This window comes from Anoplopoma fimbria, chromosome 17, assembly GCF_027596085.1.
Source record: "Anoplopoma fimbria isolate UVic2021 breed Golden Eagle Sablefish chromosome 17, Afim_UVic_2022, whole genome shotgun sequence".
Taxonomy (NCBI): Eukaryota; Metazoa; Chordata; class Actinopteri; order Perciformes; family Anoplopomatidae; genus Anoplopoma; species Anoplopoma fimbria.
The window spans coordinates 18,785,525-18,813,348 of record NC_072465.1 but is presented as its reverse complement, the minus strand read 5'-3'; the positions used below and the strand labels follow the sequence as shown (position 1 = coordinate 18,813,348).

Here is a 27,824-nt window from a genome sequence, read left to right as displayed (position 1 = left end):
CACAAAGCTCCTCAAACCACCTTCTTGGCTCGACATGTTTGAGCATGAAGGGGATTTCTTTCACTCTTTTTTTGGGGGGTGGACTCTTTTCCTTCTTCTTTTATCTTGCTCATGATGGAGTCAGTGTTTAGCTCAGTCAGCTAGAAACAACACTCACACACAAAAACAAACAAACAGAAAAAAAAACAATGGATGGGCTTATCATGTAGAGATGAGCTTCAAGAGACAGAAATAAAGCATTGTGTCGAAACACATCACATACAAGAGACACCCAGAGGATATACAAGTCTAGAAAAACCACTAAAAAGTAGTCCCCTCCCCTCCCCTCTTCTCTTCTGTAATTGTCTTCACAGAGAAAGACTTGCAGTGATACAGAGAACCCTTCTGATTGACTTCAATCCCAAACAGTCCAGAGCAGCAGCCTTATCTGCTGCACCATCACTGCACTGAAGAATGATCTTAACTATTTCTCAAAATAAGCATGTGTGCCCAAACCCCTGAGCAAAACTGGAAAAGTCACATGCCTAAGAGCAATCACTTTGGGTCAAACAGTTTGTCCAACAGGAATTGCAACACAACACTTTTTTTCCCCCACACAAAGCACCGAAACAGACAAAAGTACAACTCTATTGACAGAGACCATAATCACATGCTCAACCACTTAAAAAAAAACAAAAAAAAAACATGTTTCTTCTATTTGCTCTTACAAAATGGCACTTGGCCACCTGCCAAACTGCCTCTCTGACCCTCCCTCGAATCTGCAAAACGCATTTCGGTCACACCGTCTTAATAGGAGAACTAATAAAAAGTTCATTATATGTTACATGTAGAGAAGAGCTGCTAACTGTGGCACAGGAGCAGTATGGGAAAAGCAGGGTGATACACAGCAGAGAGGGATAAATGAGACGAAAGGAAAGCCTGCTGTTTTCCATTTTGCTGCATTAGCTTAGTCACCACCTTAAACAGCAATCATATCATATAATCCTAAAAAAAAAATTCTTACTTCAAAAACATATCATTTGTTGAAGTTCATGTCAAAAAACTGACTTGAGTGGACTATTTTCTTTTCAGTGCTGGGGTTGATTCTGCATGTTGCAATAGAAAACTCGTATTAATGCCCCACAAAGACAGAATGATATTAAACATAAATGACTGTAGAGCACAGCACAGGAGTTACACTACTCCAAAGACAGTCACTTTGCTGTGTTTTCATTACATAACAATACATTCTACACTGCACATGATTCAAATAAAATAGCTTGTAGAAAGACAAATACCGGGCCTTATCAAAAAAGACACTGGGTCAAATCACAGTGTGTCAATAGTGGAGACACTGTCACATCCTGATACAGCTGAAGCCAGACATTTAACCACATGTATTACAATGTTAGGAATGCAAGAGGTTATTATGAATAATAGAGAGCAAAAAACTCATATGTGAGCAACCACCGTGGGTAATAGTAGTGTGAATCAGCCATGGGAGGAGAGCTATGAAATCCACGCACTTAACATTAAAGTCTATTAGTCAGCCAATAAGACTTGCGTATAAACCACACTTCCAGCTTTCCTAACGTAACTTAATAGTGAAACTTAAAACTTACGCAAATTACGTAGCTAACGGTGAAAACTACGTTCCAAAAGGGAAAGACAAGTTAATGTTTTTTTTCAATGGCACGTTTGCATCAAGTTCAAACAGTTGAAAGGGTTATAACACATTTAACTCGATATTCACAAACGTAATGAATCAACACGTGTTGAAAGCAACACCTTTTTCTCTCTCTCTCTCTGCAGGGCATGTGGAAAGTACCAGCTAACGTTAAGCGTGAGTGAGTGGAGCGAAAACTTCGCCCGAACCACGTCGCTAGCGTTAAGCGAAGACTTCGCCCGAACCACGTCGCTAGAGAGTTGAGTGAAAACTTCGCCCGAACCACGTCGCTCACGTTTAAACTCTCAGCGCTTACGGCCGCTTCGAGTTCTAAAAAAAATAAAAATAATAATAAAAAAGTCCGAGCCATTCACGTTACCTTCGTAGCAGAGAATGCCAATGTTGTTGTTCATTTTGTCCAGGTACTGGTAGTTCAACAGGTCCATTTTCGTTAGTAGCATTTATCGAGTTTTTAACCCCCCCCCAAAAAAAAAAAAAAAAAAAGACCAGCTTTTTTTTTTCTTCTTCTTCTTCTTCTTCTTCTTCTTGTTCTTCTTCTCTCAAGCGACGGTCAAAAAGCTAAAAAAGGCCCAGCCTCCAACTTTTGTTTTCTATTTCTATTCCCCCTTTAATACAATTAAACTCACAAAAGAGGATAAACACCAAGTTAAGGATACTTGTTGTTTTTTTGTTTTTTTTTGTGAAATATGGGTAAATGTATCGCGGTGATAAAGAGCAAAAAAAGGAGAGTAGCGTCAGTTGTCCTCACAGCCAGCTGTAAGTCGACTGCACTGACACGCAGGCTATGCTTGGTATGACTCCTGTGCTGCAGCAGCGCTGTGCTGTGCTGTGCTGTGCTGCTGAGAGAGGGGCGCACTGGGCATGCTCGCTAAATCCCTGGAGCGCCTCAAATATCAGGGATGTTTGACGTGCAAGATCAGCCTCTCCAAACAAAACCCCAACACCCAAAGAGCTGCAGCCATCCCCTGTTAACTTTTGCAAGGAGGTATAAAGTATTAAAAAGAGTGGCCTTTCATTTGTAACAATGCTGTAGTTTTGGCACAGAATAATGGAGGTACTGCATGAAGTCCCTCTAGGCATATAGAAGTGATAACAGAGGAGAGTAAAAGTGCCATAAAAGTAAGTTAAGATTATAGTAGAACTTTATCATAGGGTGTGAGTCCCTGCAGGACTATTTTCAGTGATAGCATGGAAGTATATAAAGAATAAGTCAGTGTTTACTTGGACATAATGCAGTGAATGTTTAAAGACTTTGAAGCTTGGAGGTGAGAAACATAAAAAGGATGGATGGAAAGAGAGGGAAGGAAAAACGTAGAAAGTTTTTTCCACAAAGTTGGTTGTTTCCTCGCAATCTACTTTTTTTTTTTTTTTTTTTGTCAGGCTTCTCTTAACAGAAAATAATATTAGATTAAGGTTGAAACTTGTTATACCAACTAACCCCACTGGCAGGTAAAAGGACATAGTTAAACATGGGGGAGAAAAAATGTTGATTTGTATTTAATATTCGTGCAAAATCACACCAGATTGTTTAAATTGCCAGTAGTTGCCTTATAAGTGGAGGGTAAACTTCCATGTAGTTACCCAGGCCCAGTAATGTATCCTCAGCCTCAGCGTGGTTCTCTCCTGCCCTCTGGTGTTTAAGATTGGCTACACCCAGGTTCTGTCTTCAATAAAGGGGGAGTGATGTGGATAAAGCAGGAGCAGAAATGGGGATGAAAAGAGGAAATAAGTGTCTTCACCATAGATGCAAAGAATGTGAATATGTCTGTAATCATATCACATGGTTTGTGTGGACAGTTTCCTCTGTGTGAGAACATAATGAGCAGGGTGTGGCTGAACTTTAGAGCATGAGTTTATACACAAACATGCATTTGCCATGTGTGTGCTTTCGTGTGACACATAGCCACAAAACAAACAGACCGGGGGAATAGAGAGACATTAGAAAAGCTCAGACCACATAATAAAAACTAAAAAGGTAAGACCCAGCTTTGAAGTAAAAATTGAATATTTTCTAAAAAGCAATAAGAGTGACTTAGAAAGAAATAAGATCAAAAACAAATTCTGAATTGCCTTTCCTTCATTCAGTCTTACACCCAAAGCTCTTTGATACCTGTGAGAAAATATGCAGGTTAAAAGCCCCGTATATTACATTTAAGGGGACAAAGTAAGAGGGAAAGTTATGGCTGCCTCGGTCTCACTACAACATGCATCCCCTAACTTCTAACACGGCTCAGAGCTGGATTAACAGTATGGTTATACTTAGGGTTTTACCCGCCGACTCCTCGTCTACACACAAGCCACAACAACAAAACAAACACAAAGACAGAATTCATGCCCAAACACACTCGTACATCTAAACTACCCTACCTCTAATGCCTCCCCCTTCCTTTCTCATACACTCACAAGCACATAAACAAAAGACCTCTCCCCTCCAGTCCTCCTCCCTGCTCTCAGCCCCCCCATCCAACAGCGGCTCAGAACTAAGGAACATGGCTCCTGTCTCATTGGATACCCATTGTTTCCAGTTTCACACGCACAACAAGGCTCAGTGCAGACAGAGAGGCCATTCAGTGGGACTGCTTCTACTACAGCTGGTGCTGCAGATTACAACTAACTCAGAGGGGCTAAACTCAAAGCAGTGCATCTGAAGAGTTAGAGGCTGGAGCTGAAAGTTGTTGCTCAATTCATATTGTACTGTGTGTGAGAATATGCTACTACTAATATAAGTTGTTACAGGAAGTCAAAATCAAATTGGCAGAGGCTTTATCAAGTTCCTGATTGGTCGATGTCCCAACTTTTCAGGAATGTAAACCACAAGGCTGTGATAATACAGCTCAACTGGTTCTTTATGGCAAGCATAGTGCCTCCATTCACACAAACTCATAAGTCATTAAACATCTTCACACATTTTCTAAATGTTGGAAACAAGAAGTTCTCAGTAATAGACTAGTGCCCCCATATGGCTGTCAGACCTCTGTACATCAGCTTAGCTTAGTCTTGCTGCTGGTTATTAGATTCATAATTTGTTTCTCTGTGGCTTTATTTCCGTCAATGTGCTCATTTGTCTTGCAATTATCACAAACACTTGACTTCAAATGTACTTAAAAAGGGAAGCAGTCTTAAACACAGTGCCTTTGTTCTGGCTTGCACGCTGTAAGATTGAATAAGTATACTAAGGAGATTAATGGTTACACAACATGTTGGTGAAATTCCACCTTTCTTCCATAGGGACAAGTCGGTACAAATAACGTTGGCCTGCTGTGGTAATAACCTTTCCTCGTCACGTTTTCCACATCTTGCCTTCTTCTGCATGATTCAACAGTAAAGAGATAGCTGTGGGGCTGAGGATCTATAGTGAGGTCAGGCTGCAGCTATGGTGATGGCTGCTGTAGGAAAAGTAACCGCGTAAGTGCATGAAAACTTTGTGGAAACGTTTCACTGGCTCACTAACCCTCATTTTAACCAAACAATAATTCAACTGACATTGCAATTTTGATAAAATTTTGATTAATTGTGCCCGCTCTAGCAAGGACAGAGGATATATTAAAACCAGCTTGTGTGGCGCAATATTTGTTAAAGGCAAAATCTGTGTCAAAATACCATTTTAAATTAAATATTGTTGTGCTAAACAGGTGTCCTGGCCTACACATCACATTCTACAGACTTAAGAGAACATATTTTGTTGGTACAGATTCCCCCCAAAAAAAGACAAATCACGCCATAATCATTTTAATAAGCTTTTCAATAAAAATCTGAATAATTATGTTACAATGATCATTCCCTGTAATATGAATAAATATTACAATATATATAATAAAACACATTGCAATTGAAATGATAATCATAATAGGATACTTTCATTTCATTTATTCATTATTTTATAAATCATTACAAAATAAGTCCTTACTAAATAAACGCTTGAGTAAGACCTTGTTAATCTGGTTTGATTTCTACACTGGAGCACTTAATTAGCTCTGTTTAATTAAGTTTCAAAAAATAAAATGGCTATAGGATCCATTAATGAACTCACCCATGTTTCATTAAGTGGTGATAGATGTACAGCTGCCCTTCATCTCCAGCAGAGGATTCGTGCCTTCCTGTCATTATCCTCCTTACTTCCTGCATGTCTATTTATTTATCTCATCTATCATGCCAAGGCGCTGCCACACCTACTCAATCCCCTGTGGTGTTGTGCGTCTCTCTGAACAGGTCTGGGCTTCTCTGGGGAGCGGGTGTGTCTGGATAACAACACCGCACAGGCCAGGTGGTGAATCACCCTAATGCTTTATTAACACGCTCCGCTGTTGTGACCCAAACACTGTCAGAATAAAAGACCATATGATGATGGAAGAGTAAAATAACACCTGCTTCTCCCTTCATCACCTTTTCCTTCCTAGAATTCAGTCTTCTTTCCATGCTTTCCATAATAATAACATACATAACTAAACTATCTTTATGCTTTGTTGAAAATTAATGAAAGAGCAGGTTGTAGGTCCCTCAAGTTGGCGTTAAACTTTATTATAAACACGGTCCTTAATAAGCCAGAGTGGAAGAACAACTTTCAAACTGGCACAGATCAAAGGTCAAATCCTTGATTACTCCATAGAGGCCTCTGTTGAAATAGCACCACACCATTACAGGCTTTGTTTACACGGTGACATAATGCATTGAAGACGTTTATCCCCTCTGAAATGGGTTACCTCAGCTCTTGGTATCAGGGCGGTTACTTAACTGTGACTTTTACACAAACCTTGAGGCTTTAAAAGATTTGATTACACATATAATGTCCACAAACACCTGAGTGGGACAGAACTGTATTGCAAGTTATGATGCTTATTTTTAACCTTCTTCAAGTCAAACTTTTTTACAAATCCTGGACGGATTAAAACCTGCTTCTCAAAAGCCGAGCAACCAAAAGTTCATCTTTCTGTGAAGACATTTACCTTATCTTCACTGTATTTAGAGGCAAATTACACAGCAGCACACAGACGCCATTACACAGAGTTCCTGGGAATGTTTGAATGAAAACAGAAAATCCTCAACAGATTCACAGAGGAGGAAATATCATGTTACGACACCGAAACAATGATAACAACAGGTGATTGTTCGGAGGTGAAGCCGTTTGTCATTTCCCACCTTTGTGTGGTCAGTGCATGCATGTGTGTGTGTGTGTGTGTGTGTGTGTGTGTGTGTGTGTGTGTGTGTGTGTGTGTGTGTGTGTGTGTGTGTGTGTGTGTGTGTGTGTGTGTGTGTGTGTGTGTGTGTGTGTGTGTGTGTGTGGCAGTTGGTGAAATGTGGAAACCCTACCAGACGTTAACAAATCCAAGGCTTTGTTTAATATATTGATCATTATGTCATTAGATTTAATTTCTTGTAAAACAAGGTGCAGACTACTAGATGCTGAGACACAAGAGTGGTCAAATTCTAACGCTTTTAAACCCTGCACACTGAAATATTTATTCACCAATCAACAGTATGCAGAGAAGGTTACTCTAGCATGATACATAACTAGCTACTAATGGCAGATACATGATGCTACAAGTCTTAAGGTCTTTTGCTTCCATGTTATATCCCATCAAACATTAGTAATACTGCTGTTTAAGACTGAACTGATGCTTTATATTTTTTACTTTTCTGTTTTAAAAGGGGAAAAACGAGAATCTGATCTGTGATATGGACTATTCTTTTAAAGATTATTCATGGCAAAGTCGCATGTGCATTTTACAGCCGTGTAGATTTAGGCAAAAGACCCCTGGTCGGAATCAGACATTGCAATTAAATGATAAGCTAGCTACTAAACCACTATCCCACAGGACGCCTCCGGATATAAAGTGTTTCTTTGCCTTTTGAGAGTTTGGTCTGTATTAGTGTCCCTCCTTTTAATTGTCAGTGGAGCAGTTCAAGGCTGTACGTTGGTATAGCAGCACAGTACTGGTGAGTGTTAGTTTCAACCTCTGAGACCTGTTCATATAAATATTTATAACATAATATCATTATTTTAAGCCTAATTAAAGTCCCAAGCCGTGATCAGTGTACAGCAGCTTTCAGCCATCAGAGTCCGCACATTTTATCCAGCTGCAATGAGTAACACATGGACACATGGCAGAGGGTTCTCTCACAACCCACAACCTCAGCCCATCCAAACTTTCTCACTCTTCTCTCACACTAACTTGCTGTCTATCGGCCCCTTTCTCTTTTCTTATACTGTCTGCACTCCTCGCTCAGTCGATTTAACAAACCTAATAAATCTAAACGTCCATTCTGAACTTCTTCTTTCCTCCAAATCTCTTTTCCCCTCTCTGTGTCTTTCCCCATCCCCCTCCCTCCTATAGCTTGCCTTCCAAATTTTGTTTGCAACACAAACAAAGCAAACACCAGGCAGACAGTGGTTGCGCTCTCACACTCGGCCGATGCAAGGTTAGATACCTACTGTGCGTTATTACAAGTATGCAACTGCCTGGAACGCAAGTCAGATCTGATAGTGAGATGCAAATTTTTTCAAAGTAGCACAGACTCAGATGTCTCGTACGGTAACAGGAAAGGAGGTAAAGTTTTTATTGTACACAGCAGTGACTCCTGTTTAAACAGAACATTCATAAAATATGGGAAAAACTATGTAATCCAACTTTGACATGAAAATGTGAGTCTAATATCTGTTTTGTTTCTAATTAAATGAAGATCAAGCATTTCAAATACATAACACTTAACAGATTTATTTCTGGCATTGGAAAATGACCCATGCTTTCATAGGCCGATGGGACCCTGTCACAACATTCTTGTCATGCTAACAATTAGCTAGTAACAATCTGACCCCAGGGCCTTATAGGCGAAGACAGATCCTACGTGGGACAGCAGGCTCTGTGCCATTACCACACTCATTTTCTGCATCTGTGCCTGGATCGCAGCCTCGGCATGCTCAGATGTTGTCAACACAACTTTATCACTGGATGCCTACAAATACAATACATACTTTTCTGAAAAGAGTATGTTGACATCTTCTTGAATGGAATTCTGGACAACCTTTACCTTGAAAATGAATACTCTAGATCTCTTTTTATGTTGTGTGCTAACTTATCCTTTTAAATACCTGCAAATATGTTAAATGGACTTATACTTGTAAAACGCCTTTTTAGTCTTCTAGGTAGTCAAACCGCTTTTACACTACATGTGAAATCAACCATTTACATCCATTCATACACTGATGACAGGGGCTACCATGCAAGATGCCACCTGCCCATCAGGACTCTAACTTATAATTCATACCCATCCATGGGTCTTGCACAAGGACACATCGGCATGGACTATCGTAGCTGGGGGATCGAACCGCCAATCCTCTGATTGAAGGACGACCCTGCTCTAACCCTGATCCACAATCAGGATAAATACAGCTCTCTAGGTCATTAATCAAATCAACCGACTTCCCTAATCACAAAGAAAGCTCAGTATGACTCAGCAGGAACACTTTTTCAGCACTATAAAAGGTTAACTGTGTGAAAGGCTTTGCAATCCTGTTTCATTTCATTCTCAGTAACTATGGTGAATGCTATCAAAAAGAGAGGAATGTAAAGTAAAATGTGTGGTCAGCACAGCTCTGAGAAAAAGTTCCCTCGCTAAGACAGCGGAGCTGGTGTGGGACCAGCAAGCATGGCATTTACTGAGAGCAAATGTAGTACATTAGTTATTTAACATTTTAGCCAATATTAGGAAAAGTAGCCAGAGCCGCTCCAAATTTAAGCAATCACTCTCGTCAAGAGAGGACCCCGAGCACATGACCATTTTACTCAGGTACTTTGATGTACAGGTGGGAGCGAGATACTCCATCTATGAAAGGTAGTGGCTAAAAAAGGTATGTACAATTTGACCTGTACAGTGTGGTGAATGACTCATATATATACTTCATATATAGAAACAGATAGGGCAGGGTGGATTGTTATGTACTGTTATTTGAAATTGATAAATCTAATAAATAAAAAACCTTGCAAGCAGTTGCAAAGCATAAAATGTACCAGAGGAGACATTTGTATTTCTACATTTCCTCTCCAGGCCAATAAAGCAGTTCGCAATGACTGGGAAGGCATTTCAAAGGAATTCAACAAATCAAAAACCGTTTATAACCAACATTTCAACATCTGTTGATGGAACAACAAACAGCCGATGAAAGTAGATCACTTAAGCAATGTCTTTTCTAGCTACACACAACCATTTCAGAAATCAGACGAATGCAAAAACCAGTTGGCTTGTTTAGAAAAAAATCAAAGAAATCAAGAAAATCAAATAAACAAGAAAAACAGCAGAAAGTGCAAAAATGATTACTGGTATATAAATGTCCATGGGGAAGAAAAAACAACGTCTTTTTTTTTTTCCCTAGTCAAAGTGGAAAACAGAAATGCTTGAAAAACAAGGTTCGATTGTCTCTAACCTTGTGACTTGCAACTGTGACCTTTTGACACTTGACCTTTGACCCTGTGACCATGGTAGCCCCTGGCCCGTCAATTCTTAATGGCCGCCCACTGAACCATGATGGTAGCAAAGCAGGGGCAATGACGTGTGTGTGTGTGCGTGCGTGCGTGCGTGCGTGCGTGCGTGCGTGTGTGCGTGCGTGAGCTAAACTGCAGAGGGCAGTCTATCTAGAGGCACAGAGAGATGAATATGGGAGGAGGGTGAGACAACAACAGATAGACTGATGGTAAGGAGGAGTGACTGGGACGCCGTCACTTCCCACAAGCAGCATCTCATTCATCTTGAATGAGAAGCACTGAACTGATGAATTTATACACAATTTACATTCAAACCAAGCTCACTCTGAGCAGCACGATGGTCCAATGAGCAGCACAAACAACCCGACCCGAGAGTGACTCATGCATGTAACAACCCTAATCCCTGTTCTTTTTGATAGAAACTAAATATACATGCTGTTATAGTAGTTTGATTTGTTAAAGCGATAATTTGACATTTTAAGAGCTGCATTTCTTCATTTTCTTGCCAGGAGTGGGATGAGAAGATTGAGACCACACTCATGTCTGTCTGCTCAATATGAAGCTACAGCTATCAGCCAGTTATCCTAGCTTAGCATAAAAACTGGAAGCCGGGGGAAACAGCTAGCAAGGCAACAAATCTGCCTTCCAGCATATCTTAAAGTAACTCATTAATAATTAAATCAATTCATTCTTGGGTCAGCGCACTGACTTCTTGTCTTTAGTATCAGGTTGCCACGCAATCAACAAAGACTCCAGGATGGATCCAGGCTAGCTGTTTCCCCGTTTCCAGTCTTTATGCTAAGCTAAAATAAGCTAAGCTAAATTGCCGCTGGCCCCTGTTTCATATTGAACAGACAGATATGAAAGTGGTATCACTCTTTCATTTAACTCCCTGAGAGAAAGTTAGGTATTTTTTTTCCAAAAAATTGTCAAACTCTTTACGCTTTAATGTATGTTTTTTTGTAAAAAAAAATGAATGTATGTATGTCTTTTATTATTATTATTATTATTATTATTATTATTATTATTATTATTATTATGTAGGCTACGGTTTCACTACATTCACACCAGGACAAAGCAAGGGGCGAAAATGTTTGGTCATTTGCCAATTTGTAAAAAAAAATATACAGCTAATCAAAAAAATCCCCAAAGTTTTACAAAGTCAAAATCTTTATGTAGAATTTTATTTTTTTAGACAAGCAGCCTTAATTAATTTGGGCCAAGGCCAACAATTCTATTCTGGGATAGTAAAAATGATTACAATAATTGTCTGTACATTAACGTGTCACAGCTACTCTCTCTGTCTCTTTGTGTGAGTCTCATCCTTTCCTGCCCTCTACCTGCACCCAGTCTACCCGCATACCTGCCATCAATCAGCTCGTCACATCTCCCAGCTTCCTGCTCTGCACACACCAGTCAGCAATCTCTACAGTACATCCACTCTCACTTTCCTTTCTACTCCTCACCAGATCATTGTATCAGTTATCGTGGTGGTTCATGCTTAAGTAGTTTCTATGTTTTCTGTAAGTACCTTTGCCTGCCGACACCACTAACCACTCTGTCTTCCACCATCACTTTCACTCCACCTCAGCTCCCTTCAATGATGTCTCACAATAAGATAAGATAAAATAAAAAATGTTTTACCTTTATTAGTCCCACAGCGGGGAGATTTGCAGGATTACAGCAGCAGAGAGGATAGTGCAAACAAGAGACATAGTAAAAACAACATTAAAACAGGTATTTTAAATAAGTAAATAAGTATAAAATCCACAATAACTAAGATATTATATAAACAGACATCCCCTACAACTTCACCACTCTCTTGTCAGTGACTTTCATTTGGGTCCACCATACTATCAGATCATGACATAATGAAGCAGTGTGCCTTGTTTTTTGGGGGGGAGGGTCCACAGTTGTTTGCCTACCGATGCATCAGGAGCTCCTGCTTTGTGTTTCATTGTTGCCAGATGAAGTAGCTCTTCTTCCCTTGTTTTTTATAACCCTAAGGCAGATTTTTGTCAACTCTGTCCATCACAGTGCTAGAGTGTGATTATTACAGTGTAGCACCATTTATGCTTTAAAATTTGACCCATCCCAACCATTGAGGAGCACCAATAGTGCACTTCTTCTTTGAGGCCACAACTGAGTCGAGGGCAGGATTCCTGCAGTAATACTTCACATATTGTAAAAGTCTCTGCGATGACACTCATGAGAGAAAAAGAGCAGGACTGTAACAATGAAGTCACCGCTAAAGTTGAACGAATTTTACCCTGCACATTGTCCGTACATCACTTTGACCCAGTCATCATGATATCCTTATCACACTCGTAAAAACTTTGCTGATAACCAAGATTCATCTACTGCAGACTCCTTGACCCACACACATACAAACACACTGATAGCAGGCGATAGCTCAAACACTGTTAACAATTAATGACATCAGAGTTAATCATTTTATCAATAAAACGGCAACAGACACAGATAGGAAAATAGGCAGTAAAACATCGGTGGAGTTTGAGACAATAGAGCGCAGTCTTTGATGCATACATATCTGCTTTCATCTTTTATGGCATGCTCACACACACATACACAACAGCAGGCATACTACACTACGACTCTAAATGACAGTGTGATCCACATTGTCCCCAGCTATTTTGTTCATATTATCTATGTTATATTTGCTGCAGACTTCTAACATGAACTTTTAGTCAGATATAAATCAAGATATAGATATTTACATCACTGGGCCGCAGCGGTTGCTCTGAGCGTCTTATATTTCTAAGGCTACGGTGTCTTGTTATCAGACATCATATCACACAGGAAGCACTGAGAAATATCAGAAACGTGGACAGGCTGGAGGGCAAACCCACTCCTTGCTGGAAAAGCTCCACACACACCTTAAAAAACCCAACCCATCCCACCCACAAGCATGAGTCCTCCTCGGTCAAATTACCTCCCACCGAGAATACTGTTTGCTTCCAGAAAGGTTTAGACAAAGTGCCATGATGCAAGCTCTCTGATTTCACTTTCAGTGTTGATGTGTCTATACACCACCGAGCAAAGACAGGCTCTGACTAGTTTCCACTGCTCACTTACTGAGGGGACTACCACGCCACCCTTAAAAAAAGCTTTATATGTCTGATTTACCAATCTCGCAGTAGTTCATTCATATACAACTGAAGACACTCACAGACTAGGACTCCGTGATCGAAATGACCGGATTGAATTACATCTTGCCCGCATGCCCCGCGTCAAAATCTGATTTAATGAAATCTATTCAATGAACATAAAAGCGATAAACACAGACACTACAACGCTGTCCACATTTTGCCCTCAGTAGGCCGTCCAACAAACGAAGATAAATGTGATGGAATTCCTAAAAGCATCACATTCAGTTCAAGCTAAATTGCTCAGTCATAACAGGTGCTTCCAATAAGCAGAGTAAGAGCTTTGTGAATTTATGTTCCTATAAAAAATAACAGCCAGGCTACAGCTCTGCAAGGCTGCACTGTGGCACAGCGATGCTTTGAATAATGCTAACACACTGATGATTATCAGGCATAGTGTTAACCATACATCACTATGTGAGTTTAGCTTGTTAGCATGCTAACATTTTCTAATTACCTCGACACACAATGAAAGTATTGGACAACAAAACAAATGACCAGATGATGGCACTATATCAAATATTAGGTGATCACCTAAGATGATAGGATTTGATACCCAGCCTGATATTTATACTGGAGTGGACAAATTAACTGGAACAAATGGAGAAATCACAATTACTTAATCGTCAATTACAGCCTTGCAAGGAATTCGATACATTTTTAGACCAGAATATTCCATCTTTGTTGATACTGATGTTGAATCAGCTCTAAGTTCATTTTTTTCTGCTGAAGTTTGTGGCGTTGTTATATCAGGATAAATGATAATGTAAGGTTATTATTTATTTAAATATAATTTTAATGATTTTGTCCACAATCTACAGAATTTTCAGCACAAGAATTAGACAGAACATTATAGAAAGGTCTGATTTAATGGAGTGCTTCCCTTCACTAAGAGCTCGGAAAAGACTGGGGTGTTTGAACAAACCATGGAAACTATAACAATGAAAGGGGGATTCTTTAAAAAAGTGTGTGTGTGTGTGTGTGTTGTGTGTGTGTGTGTGTGTGTGTGTGTGTGTGTGTGTGTGTGTGTGTGTGTGTGTGTGTGTGTGTGTGTGTGTGTGTGTGTGTGTGTGTGTGTTTTCTCGAAACAAACAAGCGGGATTTCAGAGTACAGCATGTGTTTTTATGCGTGTGCAGAAGTAGAGCATAGGGGCATGTACAGATCTCAGCATACCACCTTCTCTTGGCACCAGTTCTTCTTTTGTTGTAGTTCCTGTCAAAAACAAAACACCATATTTCACCTCTTCAGATGGGCCTTAAACTGTCAGACCTCCTTAAAAAGACTGGCTTTGATCCAACATCCAAGACCCGACGAGCATTGACAGAGCCTGCTGACTGGCAATGTCAATGAATTCACACTAAAACCAGACACTTAAATTGATAGAATCTAGAAAAAAATTAGCTACAAACTAACTAAATATGTCAATCTGTCCTTGGAGTTGGGCCTGTGGTGCAATCCAGACTGTGTAAGGTTGATTTGATATACAGGTTTGCTTCCAGGAAGGGTGGAGCGCACTGCAACATCTTCCAAGGAGCCACCAAAATTGCTATGGATGGGTGACAGCAAGCAGCATTCCCCCTGCATTCACCATAATGGCACAGATAACTTCACTGCTGTTTAAGTGCGTGAGTAATTACTGTATATTCAAGGTCAGGACTGTTTGGCTAAAGACCTGTGATTAGTGTTGTTCACAGGCAGCTTATTTCAAACTCACTGACAGCAAGGAGTAGAACTGCTGAAGTGTGTGCATGTGTGTGTTAGTAATGTCTTTATTTTGGTTTCAGATGTGGAGGGAATTTAACTTATTTGTTGCGTTTATATCAATCTGGAAAATAACAAATGACATTTGTGTCACACTTTTCCTATGGATAGTATTAAAACAAAATTATCAAAAAACAAAACTCGTGCTTGTTGATAGAGACCTGATACCTTGTGAGAAATAATGCTGTCATTGCATATTTACCACAGGACTTTCCATAACTGCCTTTTCTTTGATTAGTGTTAAATTACAGTCTTTTTAGGAGAAAATTAATTCACTAACTGCTGCTCTCGGCTAAAGCCTAACTCCTGTGTGTGCATAATAATTACAAAGATAACCATTTCTATTACGTCCTCTCGTCCCTCTTCTGGATTATAGTGGTTGGTTAGACGACACAGTTTTAAAGTAAGTTTAGTGAAAGTATCAAACCGTGAGGTAAAAGGAGGGATATTTCGGATATCAACCCATCACAAGCATTGCGTGTGTGAAAGCAGAAAAAAATCCCCAAAGTTTTACAAAGTCAAAATCTTTATGTAGAATTTTATTTTTTTAGACAAGCAGCCTTAATTAATCTGGGCCAAGGCCAACAATTCTATTCTGGGATACTACTGAGGTATATTTTCCACTTTGAAGCCAAGCAGAGCGACCTCGAATCAATACATTATTCATGAGCTGTAATTCCATTTCCCTCGAGACAACATTTGTGTAATTTTTTCTGAGAAATTCATTTCCAAAAGAGATGGGTGATCTGCACAAGTGTGGATTTAATAAATTGAAGTGCTTTTCATTTCAAGCTCTAGAGGTTGTGAACTACCCTGACGAGCCCCACATGGTCCTTCTGAGTTAGAGCAGCTGTTGTGAGGGCCGTCCAGAGCCTTTCCCTGCTCTGTGCTCTGGTATCAAGTGCTGCACAGGCATCGCAAACGCTTGTCATAAATGCAAACAAGTAGGCAGAGGTTAATCACTCTGCCCTGTTGGCCTGGTTGGCTGACCAGCGTAGTAGGTCGGCTGGCTCGCCCATTTCTCCTGCACCTTTGTGGAAGCAGGGTCGAGTACATTGTCTTTGAAACAAAGAGGCCATGCTCAACCCACAACAAAAAGTGACATCAGCGCAGAGGAAAAAACAAAAACACTGCAGGGGAGCGGGGGAGGAGGGGCGGAGGGGAGGAGGGCTCCCATGCCATTTCACTCAGAAGTGCAAGGAAGCTGATATTCCGCTCATTTAGGCCGAAGCATTGTGGGAACAAACCGGGTGACATGGGAGACGTCGCAGCTGAAGCTCTTTCTGAATATTCCTGTTCTCTCAGTGAACCAGTGAACAGAAGTTATTATCTAAAATGTTCCTGTAGATATGCTGAATATTCAAATTTGATCAATTACCATGCTTCTCAGGAAAGACTGAAATGGAAGTAAGCTTGCACTTCTACCAAATTATAATCTCTTAATGGATTCCATACATTATTTGGTTTCCTTTAAAAGCTCAAATGATGCTCCCTAATGATTGAGCAGCTTCAAATTCCTTCACAACATGAACAAATTCAGATAAAAAAAAAAAAGAAAACACAAATCCACCTGCTTGTTTTTCCTCTACAGCAACAAATTAGGTGTAAGTGCTGCACAGCCAAAGAGCAAATATTAACTACACGACAAACAATCAGCTTAAGTGCAGAAGAGAATCAGATCAATTATCAGCGGTATCCACTGAATGTTAAGGCCTGCAGACAAGGAGTGGTCATTTCTCCTTAATCTTGCAAGATACATCTTTTTCAGCAACGCTAGAAGTCCTCAGACATGATAAGAGGAGGAAAAAGGAAAAGGCGGAAGAAGAAGACGGAGGCAGGGAGACCGGGAGGAGAACGAAAGAGAAGATGGAGAGGGATCAACAAGACAGAAACAGACACAAAGTTAGAGACAGACAGCAATAGACTGAAACAGTAAAGACACTTAAATGGAGGTAGAGACAGATAATGATACATAGATCCACCCCACCCTGACTCAAGTGAAAGCACGTTAACACTTGTAAGCAGCAGAGTTAAAAAAGCAGCGCTGGTGGCAGTTGAGTGCGGTTGGTCTTATTTGCCTGTGTATCTGCAGCTGCAAGCTTGCACGGCACAAAGACGCTCATTGTCTCGTGGCAGAAAACAGGGCCAAGGCTTACGGCTCAACATAATGTAACACTTCATCGATGTTTAACACCGCTCTAATCGTAGAAAATCATTTGTCCACAGGGCACCCTTTTCAAAGCAGGACAGAGTGGGAGCAAAACCGCTGAGACACACACACACACACGAGAGGAGCTGGTAGTCTGATGAAACTTACTCTCTTCTTCATTGGCGTGAACGAATGACGCGGCTCTTGACAGAACATCCAGTGGTGTCTCCATGCTTGGATGCCTGCGAGACAGAGGGGAGGGCGATGTGTTGAGCAAGAGAGCAGCTTTCAATACAACAACTTAGTTAATATTTGATAGATGCCAAGTCATTCAGAGCTCCAAAGCTCTGTCACCACAGTCACAAAGGACTAAATCACTATTAGTCCTTTAAAGCATTTGAAATCTGACGAGACCAGAACTTGAGTTTTGGTAAGGACACCAAAATTAGACTTTTATCATCTACGAAAACCATTTAAACTTAATGTGCCAAACTTCTCCGTGCATCAGTGTTCAATGTTTTCTTCATAACACAAGCTAATAATTAACTTTGTCTTAGCAGAATACAGTCTTCTTTGATTGAGCTTTACACATATCAGATTTAATACTAGGGCCAGAAATAACAACTATTTTAAGTTATCGTTTCTCAATTAATCGTTTGGTTTACAAATGTCAGTGAAAAATTGTTATAAATTATTATTTCCCACATCACAAGGTGACAAGAGACTGGAAGCAGCATGTTTTTGGCACTTTGGCTAAAAACAGAATCATTTTTAATGGAATCGATTACCTAATACTGTCAATTGACTAATTGATTAATTAATAAATGATGGATAATATAAATAATATAATAAGAGTGTAGCGGGGGGGCATTCTTCATGAGAACATTTGATACCTATTGCACTTTACCAAGTTAAGTTTTAGTTGAGTTAAGGTTGAATGCAGAACTTTCACTTGTATTGAAGTAGTTCTAACTTGTAGTGTTGTTCTTTAAAAACTCTACGAATACTTCTTCACTGTTATTGTCCTCTAGTTTGCTGTATTAATTATGACCTCTCTGTGATATTTTTGCCTCCAAAGCATTTTGCACTTTCAGCATGTTGTGGGATTTTTGAGCCTTCACTGTGGCTTTGCTATGAGAGGTATTTGTGGAGAAAAAAAAAAAAAAAAAAAAAAAAAAAAAAAAATCTCTCCAGCGCGCTTCTCTTCCCTCTTTCTGCATTCCTGAGATACCGTTCCCTCATTTCTCCTCATTTCTCCTCATTTCTCAAGCAAAACAGAGCTTTGAGGACGATTATCATTAAATTAAAAAATAAAAAAACCACTTCCTGCATCTTTTGGTTTGTTGTCCTGTCGCTCGTCACAACACAACACAACACTGACTACGTGGTGCGCGTTAAGAACAGCGACACACTTTAACAACGAACTCGGGCAAAATGAAACCAATTATTATTATTATTATTATTATTAGCAGTAGTATTAGTAGTAGTAGTAGTAATAGTAATAGTAGTAGTAAATGCAGTAGTAGTGGCAAGTGCGTCCTCTTTTATTCTCACCAGTGGTGTATTTATACCAGCGTGACTCAGTGCTTCCTCATCTGCCCTTTAAGAACTGGGATCCGGGCAAAATACGAATAAATATATTGTAACTTTATTAAGTGATTAAGTTTCTTTTCTTTCCACCACACTCACAGCAAAACAGAGAGACACCGAAATGCCCCCAGACGAGGGAGAAAACATGTGGCTTGAGGGGGGGTTTCTTGACGTGAGAAAGTTTGGGAAGTCGCTTCACCTCGTGAATGAAATGTCCCCCGTCATTAAACGAAGCGGATACTATTCCTGCAGTGCTGACTTGTGCGTGTTTACATCGCTGCCTTCGTCTACATGCGGAATATTTCGCAACAACTGAAAGAGCGCACTCTCGTAATAAAAAAAGAAAAGAAAAAACGCGAGACAATGTCAATCAGACACAACTTCACGTTTAGCAGCACATACCTCCTTCAAGCGCCACCTTGGTGTCCTCCAGTATGATAATATCCACACAGAAAAATAAACAGAGAAATAGGATATATATATATATTCCACAGATACGCAAAAACAACAACAACAAAAAAACGCGGTCAAACGGGTCCGTACGAGGGGAGACAATAGTAGCAGAGCTGTCGGGACAAACTTGGTTGTTGGCTAAACGAGGAAGAGGAGGAGGAGGAGGGAGGAGGAGGAGGAGGAGGAGGAGGAGGAGGAGGAGGGGGCAGGAATGCCTGGAATGATGGAATTCAGTTCCTAGCAGGTGGTGAGAGCGCAGCGCGCTGATTGGCGGAGGGCCGGAGCGATGACATCAGCATATATTATGATAATGAGCCATTGCATCACAGGCTCGGAAAGTTGTGCTGCTGTCACTGGGTTTACTACTGTGAGATGATGAAACATTTAGTAGGTGATGAAGGAGAGCTCCCGCCCTCAACAGCGACTTTAGAAGTGCCTTTGTGCAAGGCAGTTAACCTTCAACTTAATGATTAATGGTTATTTGCAACCCCACTAGTTGTTAAACCTATTTAAGGTCCATATTGAAGTATTGTATAAAGGTTTACAATTACACCAGGCCCCTACTAATCATTCATAAGCAGCATATAAACAATTAACACACACACACACACACATATATATATATATATATATATATATATATATATATATATATATATATATATATATATATATATATATATATATATATATACAAGTACCAGTCAAAAGTTTGGACACACCTTCTCATTCAACTACTTTGAAGAATTTAAAATATAAAACATATTCTGGTTTGTTGAGCATTTGTTTGTTTACCACATAATTCCATATGTGTTCCTTCATAGTTTGGATGTCTTCAATATTAATATACAATGTGGAAAAAAATAAAAATAAAAATAAAGAAAAAACATTGAATGAGAAGGTGTGTCCAAACTTTTGACTGGTACTGTATATATATATATATATATATATATATATATATATATATATATATATGTATATATATATCATCGGTGGTGTTTCTTCCACCACTGAGGAAAGTACTTATAATGTAGACAGATTGACGGGAGTTGTTACCGATGCTTCAGTGTATGCAGCGTTTTATGTTGTAGCTGGTTTCAGTGAAGCAAATCTTTTGCTACTTTATTGTTAGGAAGTGTAATCTTTTTTTTTTTTTTTTTTAAATGATTGTTTGTATTGTATATAAAATCTTAAATTGCAATGTGACTTATATCTTTAGTTGTCAGACGAATGAAGCAGAGAAGTACAAGATTCCCTCTGATATGTAGAACTGTAAATGTACTTTCCAGCACTAAAAGCAGTTGTTGGTTGTGGTTGGATTACAAGTGGATTGCACAAATCTTGAAGCCTGAAGTGTGCAAATGAAAGACATTTGTGGTCAGCAAACTGTCCTGAAGTACATAGATATTATAAAAAATGAAATAGATTACCAGTGAGAAAGAGTAGTACAGAACAGATAATACGAGGTATTGAGAGTCTACTTCAAAATTATTTAATGGTCAACTGAAGTCATTGAAAAGTGTGACTCATGATTTAGTAACAAAAACAAGTGACAGTACGAGGAAGTAACTGATAATTTCACTACTGACTGCATTAGGATGGACCAGCAAAGGACCAGTATATCTTTACATCAGCACTGACTACACTTACATGTATACTTTTTGATAAATGAAAAAAAAGGTTATGAGGGAAAATTAAAGCAATAAGTGATATGATTTGCTGTATTTGTTTACAGACAAATTCTGCATACATTTAGACCCCTTATGTACTGAGCCAATTGCAAAGGACCAGGAGCACAAAACAGACACTAAAGGGAATAACATAAGTAATGTCATTAATTACACCTGTGCTTTGCCGGCTATAACGTCAAAATATTGGAAGTGAAAAAAAAGCTTAAGAATATTACAATTTATGTTTTTTACTATAAAGTAATACAAATACAACAATAACTTACTCACAGTCAAGTTTGCTCCTCATTAATCCTCGTGGGTTGTCAACTCGAGAGGGAATCTAATATCTGTTGTGTGATAATAATTTTAGTTACATTATTTTGTAAAAAACTGAGGCGTCATCATTTAAGAATTAAGCCGGTTAAGTAAGTAAAGCCATGCAATCCTAATTAAATGGCTCAATAGTAACAACGCCAAAAAAGTGACACGAACAGTCTCCTCTTGTATTATGACAATCAGCAAAGAGAAATTTGAGTAATGTTAATACAAAGAAGAAAAAAAATCATGCAACTGAAAACAAAATAATCATGGATGCTGTTGTATTAAAATGTTAATCAATCCCAAGTCTTTTAGTAAAATTAGATTACAGCAAGGATCAAAGACCTCCAGTCGTCAATATGACCTGCTTACAGCAATGAGGTGGCAGACAACTGTTCATAATGAGCAACATTTTTATCATAAAATAAATGTGATCCTATTTTTTATTTCATGAACACTGACATAATTATAGTACAAACATCAAAACCGCTATAAAATGTCAAATGATGAAAGATTTGAGATCTTTGGCGAGTCAAGAGGGGTCGATAACAAGTGTGTGTGTGTGTGTGTGTGCATGTAACATCAGTCCACATCTGTTCATTAAAGCGCTCTCTCATCACAAAGACAGAAATAACACACTGAAATATCAACGTCAATCTCTTAGCTGCCTGTCATCTGACGATGAAAAATGCACACTCTCTGTCAAAAGATGACAGAAGACATCAAAGTATTTTCTTTATATACTCGTAGTTCTTCCTGCATGCTGTGCTCACACCGATTCAGTGCTGTGGCTCTACAGATAGCCAGTTCTCCAGCCAGTCACTGTAGTCATTATGCAGAAAGGTCCAATCTGTAGTTCCATTAAATGTCAGCCATAATTCAGTCAGGCTCCTGAAATGTCACCCTTTTTCTTCAACTTCTATGAACTGCATGATAAAAGGGCAGTTTCTACAGACGGTTCTACACTATTCAAACACAGACTGACGCCTTCTCAGTGATCCCCTTCCTTGAGGCTATGCAGTGATGCAACCGGGAGGTCAGTGTGTGATTTGTCCAGCCACAGATAGTCAGGGTAAATATCAAAGGATGGATGTCGGTTGTCTTGCTGACAGTTTATAGAGAAAGACGGATTCCTGGTTAACAAACAGGATCAGGACATCTGTGAGACGGACGGCTTCCTCCTCCAACCCTTCCACATCTTCATCAGTTTCTTAGAGCTGTAGGAGACCGTCTTCCACATGCCTGGGGAGGACAAACAGTTAACTGAATATCAACCACATAAAAACAACATTATTTCTACACTCAAACAGTTGTTAATACACCGTGAAAGGTTTAACAACACTCTTTAGAGATGTCTAGTTAATCCAAAATACACACAAAGCTTTCAGGCCATGAAATACAGTATATTAATTGTTGAGATAGATGAGAAAAATGATACCGCTCTCATATCTGTACAGTAGATGTGACGCTACAGCCAGCAACCAGTTAGCTTAGCTTAGCACAAAGACAGGAAACAGGGGGAAGGAGCTAGATTGACTTTGTCGAAAGGCAATTAAATCCAATTACCAGAACCTAACCCTAAAATAAACACCCTTTAAAACAATAAATTGTCATTTCTATATTAACATGATTTCAGTACGGATTAAACAAATTTGATATAAAATTAATTATGATGATTTCAGAATTTCCACCTGATTTCAGTCTTTATGCTAAGCTAAGCGTCTGTTGGCTGCAGCTCCAAAGTTACCGTACAGACTTGAGATTGGTATCAATCTTCTTATGTACCTCTCGGCAAAAACAAGATAGCGTGTATTCCCAAAATTAGCACAAAATCCGCATTAACTAATAAAATCTGACAATGAAGAATGTAGGATTTTTCCTCAAAATATATAATGAAGAAGAAAAGAGTGCCTACCAGCTGTCGCAATGCCTTTGACACTCTGTGTTATGCTGGAGGATTTCACAATAGATGAAATACCTGAGGAGGAACAAAAACATGAGCAAACATGCAATTATACAACAGCTAATATCTCATCACTCTCAATTAAGATTTATTGATAAGCTGCCTGTTGGTGAGGGCCATATAATCAATAAAAAATTAAAACAAAGATTAATTGTTTCCCATTTACTAGCTTTGCTACATGTCTGATATTCATGAACAGATGGGTCATGGCAATATATAAGCTTTGTTACAAATATTCATTTGTCGCATAATTCTGGCATTAATTAATATTCACCCTACACGTAATCGTTTATCTGTAAAACCGACATGCACTTTATCTCGGATCGCATTGAGTGACTTTTGATGAAACAATGAGAGTGATGACTTCTCCTGTACATCTCTCCCTCTATTCTACATCACTAAACCCGTTCTTCAGTGCGAACCTTGTTGAACGACGGCTCCACAGTCGGGGTCCTGAGCAACCTGCAGCAGGATCTCCTCCACATCTCGGTTTTTGCCCGGAGGATCGACCAGCTTTGTCATCCTCTGCTGGAGGGTCCGAGGCAATGCCATCAGCTGGATAAACTGGCCCTCTGGGCTTTTGTCAACCTGCAGACACACAAACAAGAATAAATGAACAGAGATGCATACAGAAGGCTGAGTACCGACAACAGCAGCACCAACTATCACATTCACAGGTCTCGTGTGAGTGGCCAGACACTAATGTTGTCCAATAAACAGAGTGCATTGTTGTTAGGAGCCTGTATAAATGTATCTCAAGATAATAAAACTATGAAGTTTAGTAGAAATTATTGGAGTGGGTGAAACTATATTGACTTTAAAAACTCAACATTTAAAACACCAATTACAATTAATTTGGAAACTTCTTGTCGCTGCACATAGAAGGTGGTTCTTGCATGTGGGGACTTAAACTGCCCTGTCTAATGACGGACAAGGGCATAAGTGTATTTCCCATATGCAAGGCTCAAAGCGCACAATTGTGTGTGAGCAACAGTGCTCGGGGGGAGCACTGTTACTCACACACATAAAAACACTCCTAACCACTTATTCCTGTTTTCCAGGATGGTGTGATGAGTATTTGGTCGGTATAACAGGGAGTGGTGGTAACATTTAATAATAGCAATAATAAAAAAGAAGATGAAACCTTACACCATAATATTTAAAGAGGATTAATTATTCCAACCATTAAATGTGCAAACAGAGACACATGTTGAATGAGTTGATACATTGTGTAAGCAGGTAACAGGGCAGAGTGCCAGGTCAGTCACACCCCATTGAATGTTTACTACCGAGGCTGTGAGCACACTGTGTAAGCAGGTCAAAGCTGTGCTCACGTTAGTTTAAACATGTGTTTGCCAGGTTCACTGAAAAGGCATGACACATGGAACATAGATTTTTTTTTAAAGGCAGTACAGGCAAGCATTATATATATTTTTTTATATCACCGTCAACGTTTTCACCTAAGTTATTACATTTATAATTACAGTATGTATTGGGTCAAGTAAGAAGTAGAGTCTATTGAGAGTGTGCCATGTTTTACCTCCAGTTTCCCTTGTTGAGATTTGTAGACCACTTGAGGGCAGTCCCGCAGGATGTTGGTGTACAGAATCCGGAAGTGCTGAATGTTATCCTTGACGATATTGGCCACCTTAGATTTATCTTCTCCGATCACCATTCTAAAATCCCCTGAAGAGGCACAGACAAAATGTTTTCCCTGAAGTGTATTATATTTGCTTTACAGTTTTTCATCTTCGCTGTCGTAAAATGAGATAATATACCCTTTTATTGATCCCAATAGAGGAAAATGTAAGTTTTGCAGTAGCATAAGGATTTAAATAGTACTATAGCAGTAATCTTTTCTGAGATATTAAACTCCCTCTGGTGTGCTTAGCATGAAAAACTATGTTGGGTTCAACATGAATTTATCTGCTTCAATTTCACATCACTGCATCTGTACAAACCAACCAGTTTAGCTGTGAAACGACCCTCTAATTACTTCCATTTATAATCCAGGCAATTTACTCATAACCATGCTGCTGTACTTGCAGTATGCAATGTTTTTGAACGTTTGAAATTATTTTCCTATTTAAATCTACAACTCATAACGGTGCAATCCAACTGATTTGGTACATTTTTATCCAAGCATGCATGCACTTTATATATGTGTATGTGTTTAATCTTCATCTGGCTTTTAGAGTTGTGCGGGTTTGTTACCGGCGTAAGAAAGACCAGCTATCTGCAGGAAGAGGTCTTCCTCAGTGAAGCTCTCCGGCAGCATGAGGAAGGAGGCCGTCACAGCACTCTTCAGGTTGGCCACCAGAGCAGCACGGAGCTTTCCATTCTCATTCTCCACCAGCATTTTCACCTACGTGGTCAAACGCATGAACACACACAAGCATGAATCAGACACAGTTTTAGCAGAACCTGGTGGTCATTTTGTAAGAGTCAATTATGCAACAAAATTCTCCTGTATTTATATTTTTTTAGATGCATACCACTGTTTCAACATATCTTAAATAACTTTGTCAAAATCTAGGAAACATTTGATTGAATTTGATGATGAAAAGTGTGTCCAATAGATGATTTCACAATAAACAGTAATTCAGGATACTCACTGGTTTGTGAAGGCGTCCAGCAACATACATGGTCTTCCAGTGCATCAGGTCATCTATGAGAGACTCTGTACTAATCACACCATATTTGATTATCTGAGAGGAATAGGAGAAGGTCATTACAGTATGTAGATAATATAGTGTAGCCAGACAAAAACAATAAAATAATCTGAGATAAAACTTTAGCAGTCAGAGATAAAGTGAATTACTATGACCCATAAGTTTGAATTATTATGATGTTAAGACAAAGTCTGTCCAGCCTCAAACTCAGCAGCTATTGGTACATTACGTCTGCTAAAAATGATGAGTTTTGTTCAAAACAAACACTAGAATCAGACAATTAACAATGATGATTTTTTGTGAGAAGAAAATACAGTGTGAGAAACTATGACTGCTTAATAAACAAATTGGGAGATTTAAGTTTAAACAAGAACTGGACAGCTTTATCACAAAAAAACTGAAATATGAAAACAAGAGACAAGTAATTTACCCTTCCATCCACTGGCACCAGTGTGTTGTAGTATACAGATGCCCCATGTTCCTTTTGTACGGAGCTGATCATCCTCGGCCCCAGCAGCTTGAGGATGGAGTAGTGTTTGCGATTCTGCAGCAGATTCATTGTGTGCCACGTCACTGGGTCGTCAACCGCAAACACAAAGTCCAGCATGTTCTTCTGTATATATCAAAACAATAATAATAATAATTATAATACATTTTATTTGTAAAGCGCTTCAAAAGGCACTTAAAGGCACTTTACATGGTAAAGTCAGAAACTATTGAGGCAATAACAACATAAACAAGGCAGGGAGATGACATTATAACAGTAATAAACAAAAACAAAACATACATAACTAGCATCACAGGTTAAAAGCAGATTGAAATAGGTGAGATTTAAGTGCAGTTAAAAAGGTAAACAAAACACAATAACATTACATTTTCTTCAATGAAATAGGATACAGTTCACAATTCTAACATTCAATTCAGCTGTTTATCTGCTCTCATTAGACTCATATTGTGATCATGTGATCACATTCAATTTACAGTGCAAGTTTAGTCAGGAGCAGAGTTTGTAAACTGGCAGTGACAGGGTTCACTTACCTCCATTTGACCTTGGTTGGTTCCTTGTTGTTTAAAAACGCCAGATCCATAGGCAAAAGCCAAACTGATGTCCTGAGGAAACTGGGATAAAATCCGTCTGTAGATCACGCCGGTGTTGTGCAAAGTTGGAAGAGTCATTTTGAATTAAGTGAGCTATGATAGCTTTCCAGCAACACGAGCTTGTTTATGAGCGAAATACCCGACTAAACAACGTGTAAAGCGACGTGTCTGCCACATAGAGTGAAAGATACATTTTAGACTGAGAGGCTCCGTGTCAATAAACACCACAACCGCCCCTGAAAAGCACTAATATTCTGTGTTTATTTCGTTTAAATGCGTCCACCAGCTCAGTGTGGGTCGCTGTGCACTTGACAGTCGACTACAATATGCGTCACGGAGTGCGCAGCGCCGCAGAGGCTCACGGGAAATTGAGTCAGAAATGGAAGGCGAGAAAACTGAGCCTTTAAACAGACAAAGTACCACTATTGTGTGATTTATTTTGCACCTAGCTTCGTGTATGATTTAATACAGTCGTGAATTTTAAACTGGGCAACACGTGGCAGTGTTTTAGTTATTTTATTAATACATTTTAGCAGCTCTAAATGTAGCCAGCAGAGGGTGGTTTTTGACCAAGTTAACTAGCTGTTCGGTGTCAATGAGCTAAAAATGATTTGAATAGTTGTGTACAGTTAAAAGGGAAATTATAAAATAAAATAAAAGAATGACACAAAGAGACAGACAGATTAAACAGATTAGTTTCCCCTAATCTCAAGTGTCATTTCCCGTGGTGTTAAAATGTTGTATTGCATTACACCTGTTGTAAAATAAATCTATGAGAATGTAATGATCCTGACATGATAATAGTGATTTGCTCCTGACAGAATCCAGTCTTTTATATT

The 27,824-nt window shown here is 39.2% G+C and overlaps 2 protein-coding genes across 3 annotated transcripts in view; both read right to left on the bottom strand.

The window, feature by feature from the left end:
- vgll4b (vestigial-like family member 4b) overlaps nucleotides 1–19,323 on the bottom strand; it is a 36,007-nt gene extending 16,684 nt beyond the window's left edge. The window contains exons 1-2 of one of the 2 annotated variants that reach the window (XM_054617612.1): nucleotides 19,214–19,323; nucleotides 17,390–17,463 (exon numbers count right to left, since the gene is read on the bottom strand). In XM_054617612.1, the coding sequence (XP_054473587.1) occupies nucleotides 17,390–17,453 (64 nt within the window). In that variant the 5' untranslated portion in view covers nucleotides 17,454–17,463; nucleotides 19,214–19,323. Of the gene's footprint in view, nucleotides 1–2,024; nucleotides 2,116–17,389; nucleotides 17,464–19,213 lie in introns of those variants that run through there. The other variant, XM_054617611.1, reaches the window with a different exon arrangement.
- Nucleotides 19,324–20,787: 1,464 nt separating this feature from the next.
- Nucleotides 20,788–27,280, bottom strand: tamm41 (TAM41 mitochondrial translocator assembly and maintenance homolog). The gene is made up of 8 exons (XM_054617224.1): nucleotides 26,926–27,280; nucleotides 26,318–26,500; nucleotides 25,831–25,923; nucleotides 25,430–25,580; nucleotides 24,756–24,901; nucleotides 23,638–23,803; nucleotides 23,168–23,230; nucleotides 20,788–22,494 (listed from the first exon to the last, which is right to left on the bottom strand). Exons 1-8 carry the CDS (start codon nucleotides 27,061–27,063, stop codon nucleotides 22,403–22,405), a joined length of 1,032 nt encoding a protein of 343 aa, XP_054473199.1. The 5' UTR covers nucleotides 27,064–27,280; the 3' UTR covers nucleotides 20,788–22,402.
- Between the last annotated feature and the right edge of the window lie 544 nt (nucleotides 27,281–27,824).

Bases quoted from the DNA above. Each gene is read 5' to 3' on its own strand.
- tamm41 (XM_054617224.1), bottom strand. From the start codon at position 27,063: ATGACTCTTCCAACTTTGCACAACACCGGCGTGATCTACAGACGGATT. The intron at 24,902-25,429 runs GTAACAAACCCG...GTGCCTCTTCAG, and splicing joins AGCTGGTCTTTCTTACGCCG to GGGATTTTAGAATGGTGATC. The intron at 23,804-24,755 runs GTAAAACATGGC...GTGTGTCTGCAG, and splicing joins CTCAACAAGGGAAACTGGAG to GTTGACAAAAGCCCAGAGGG.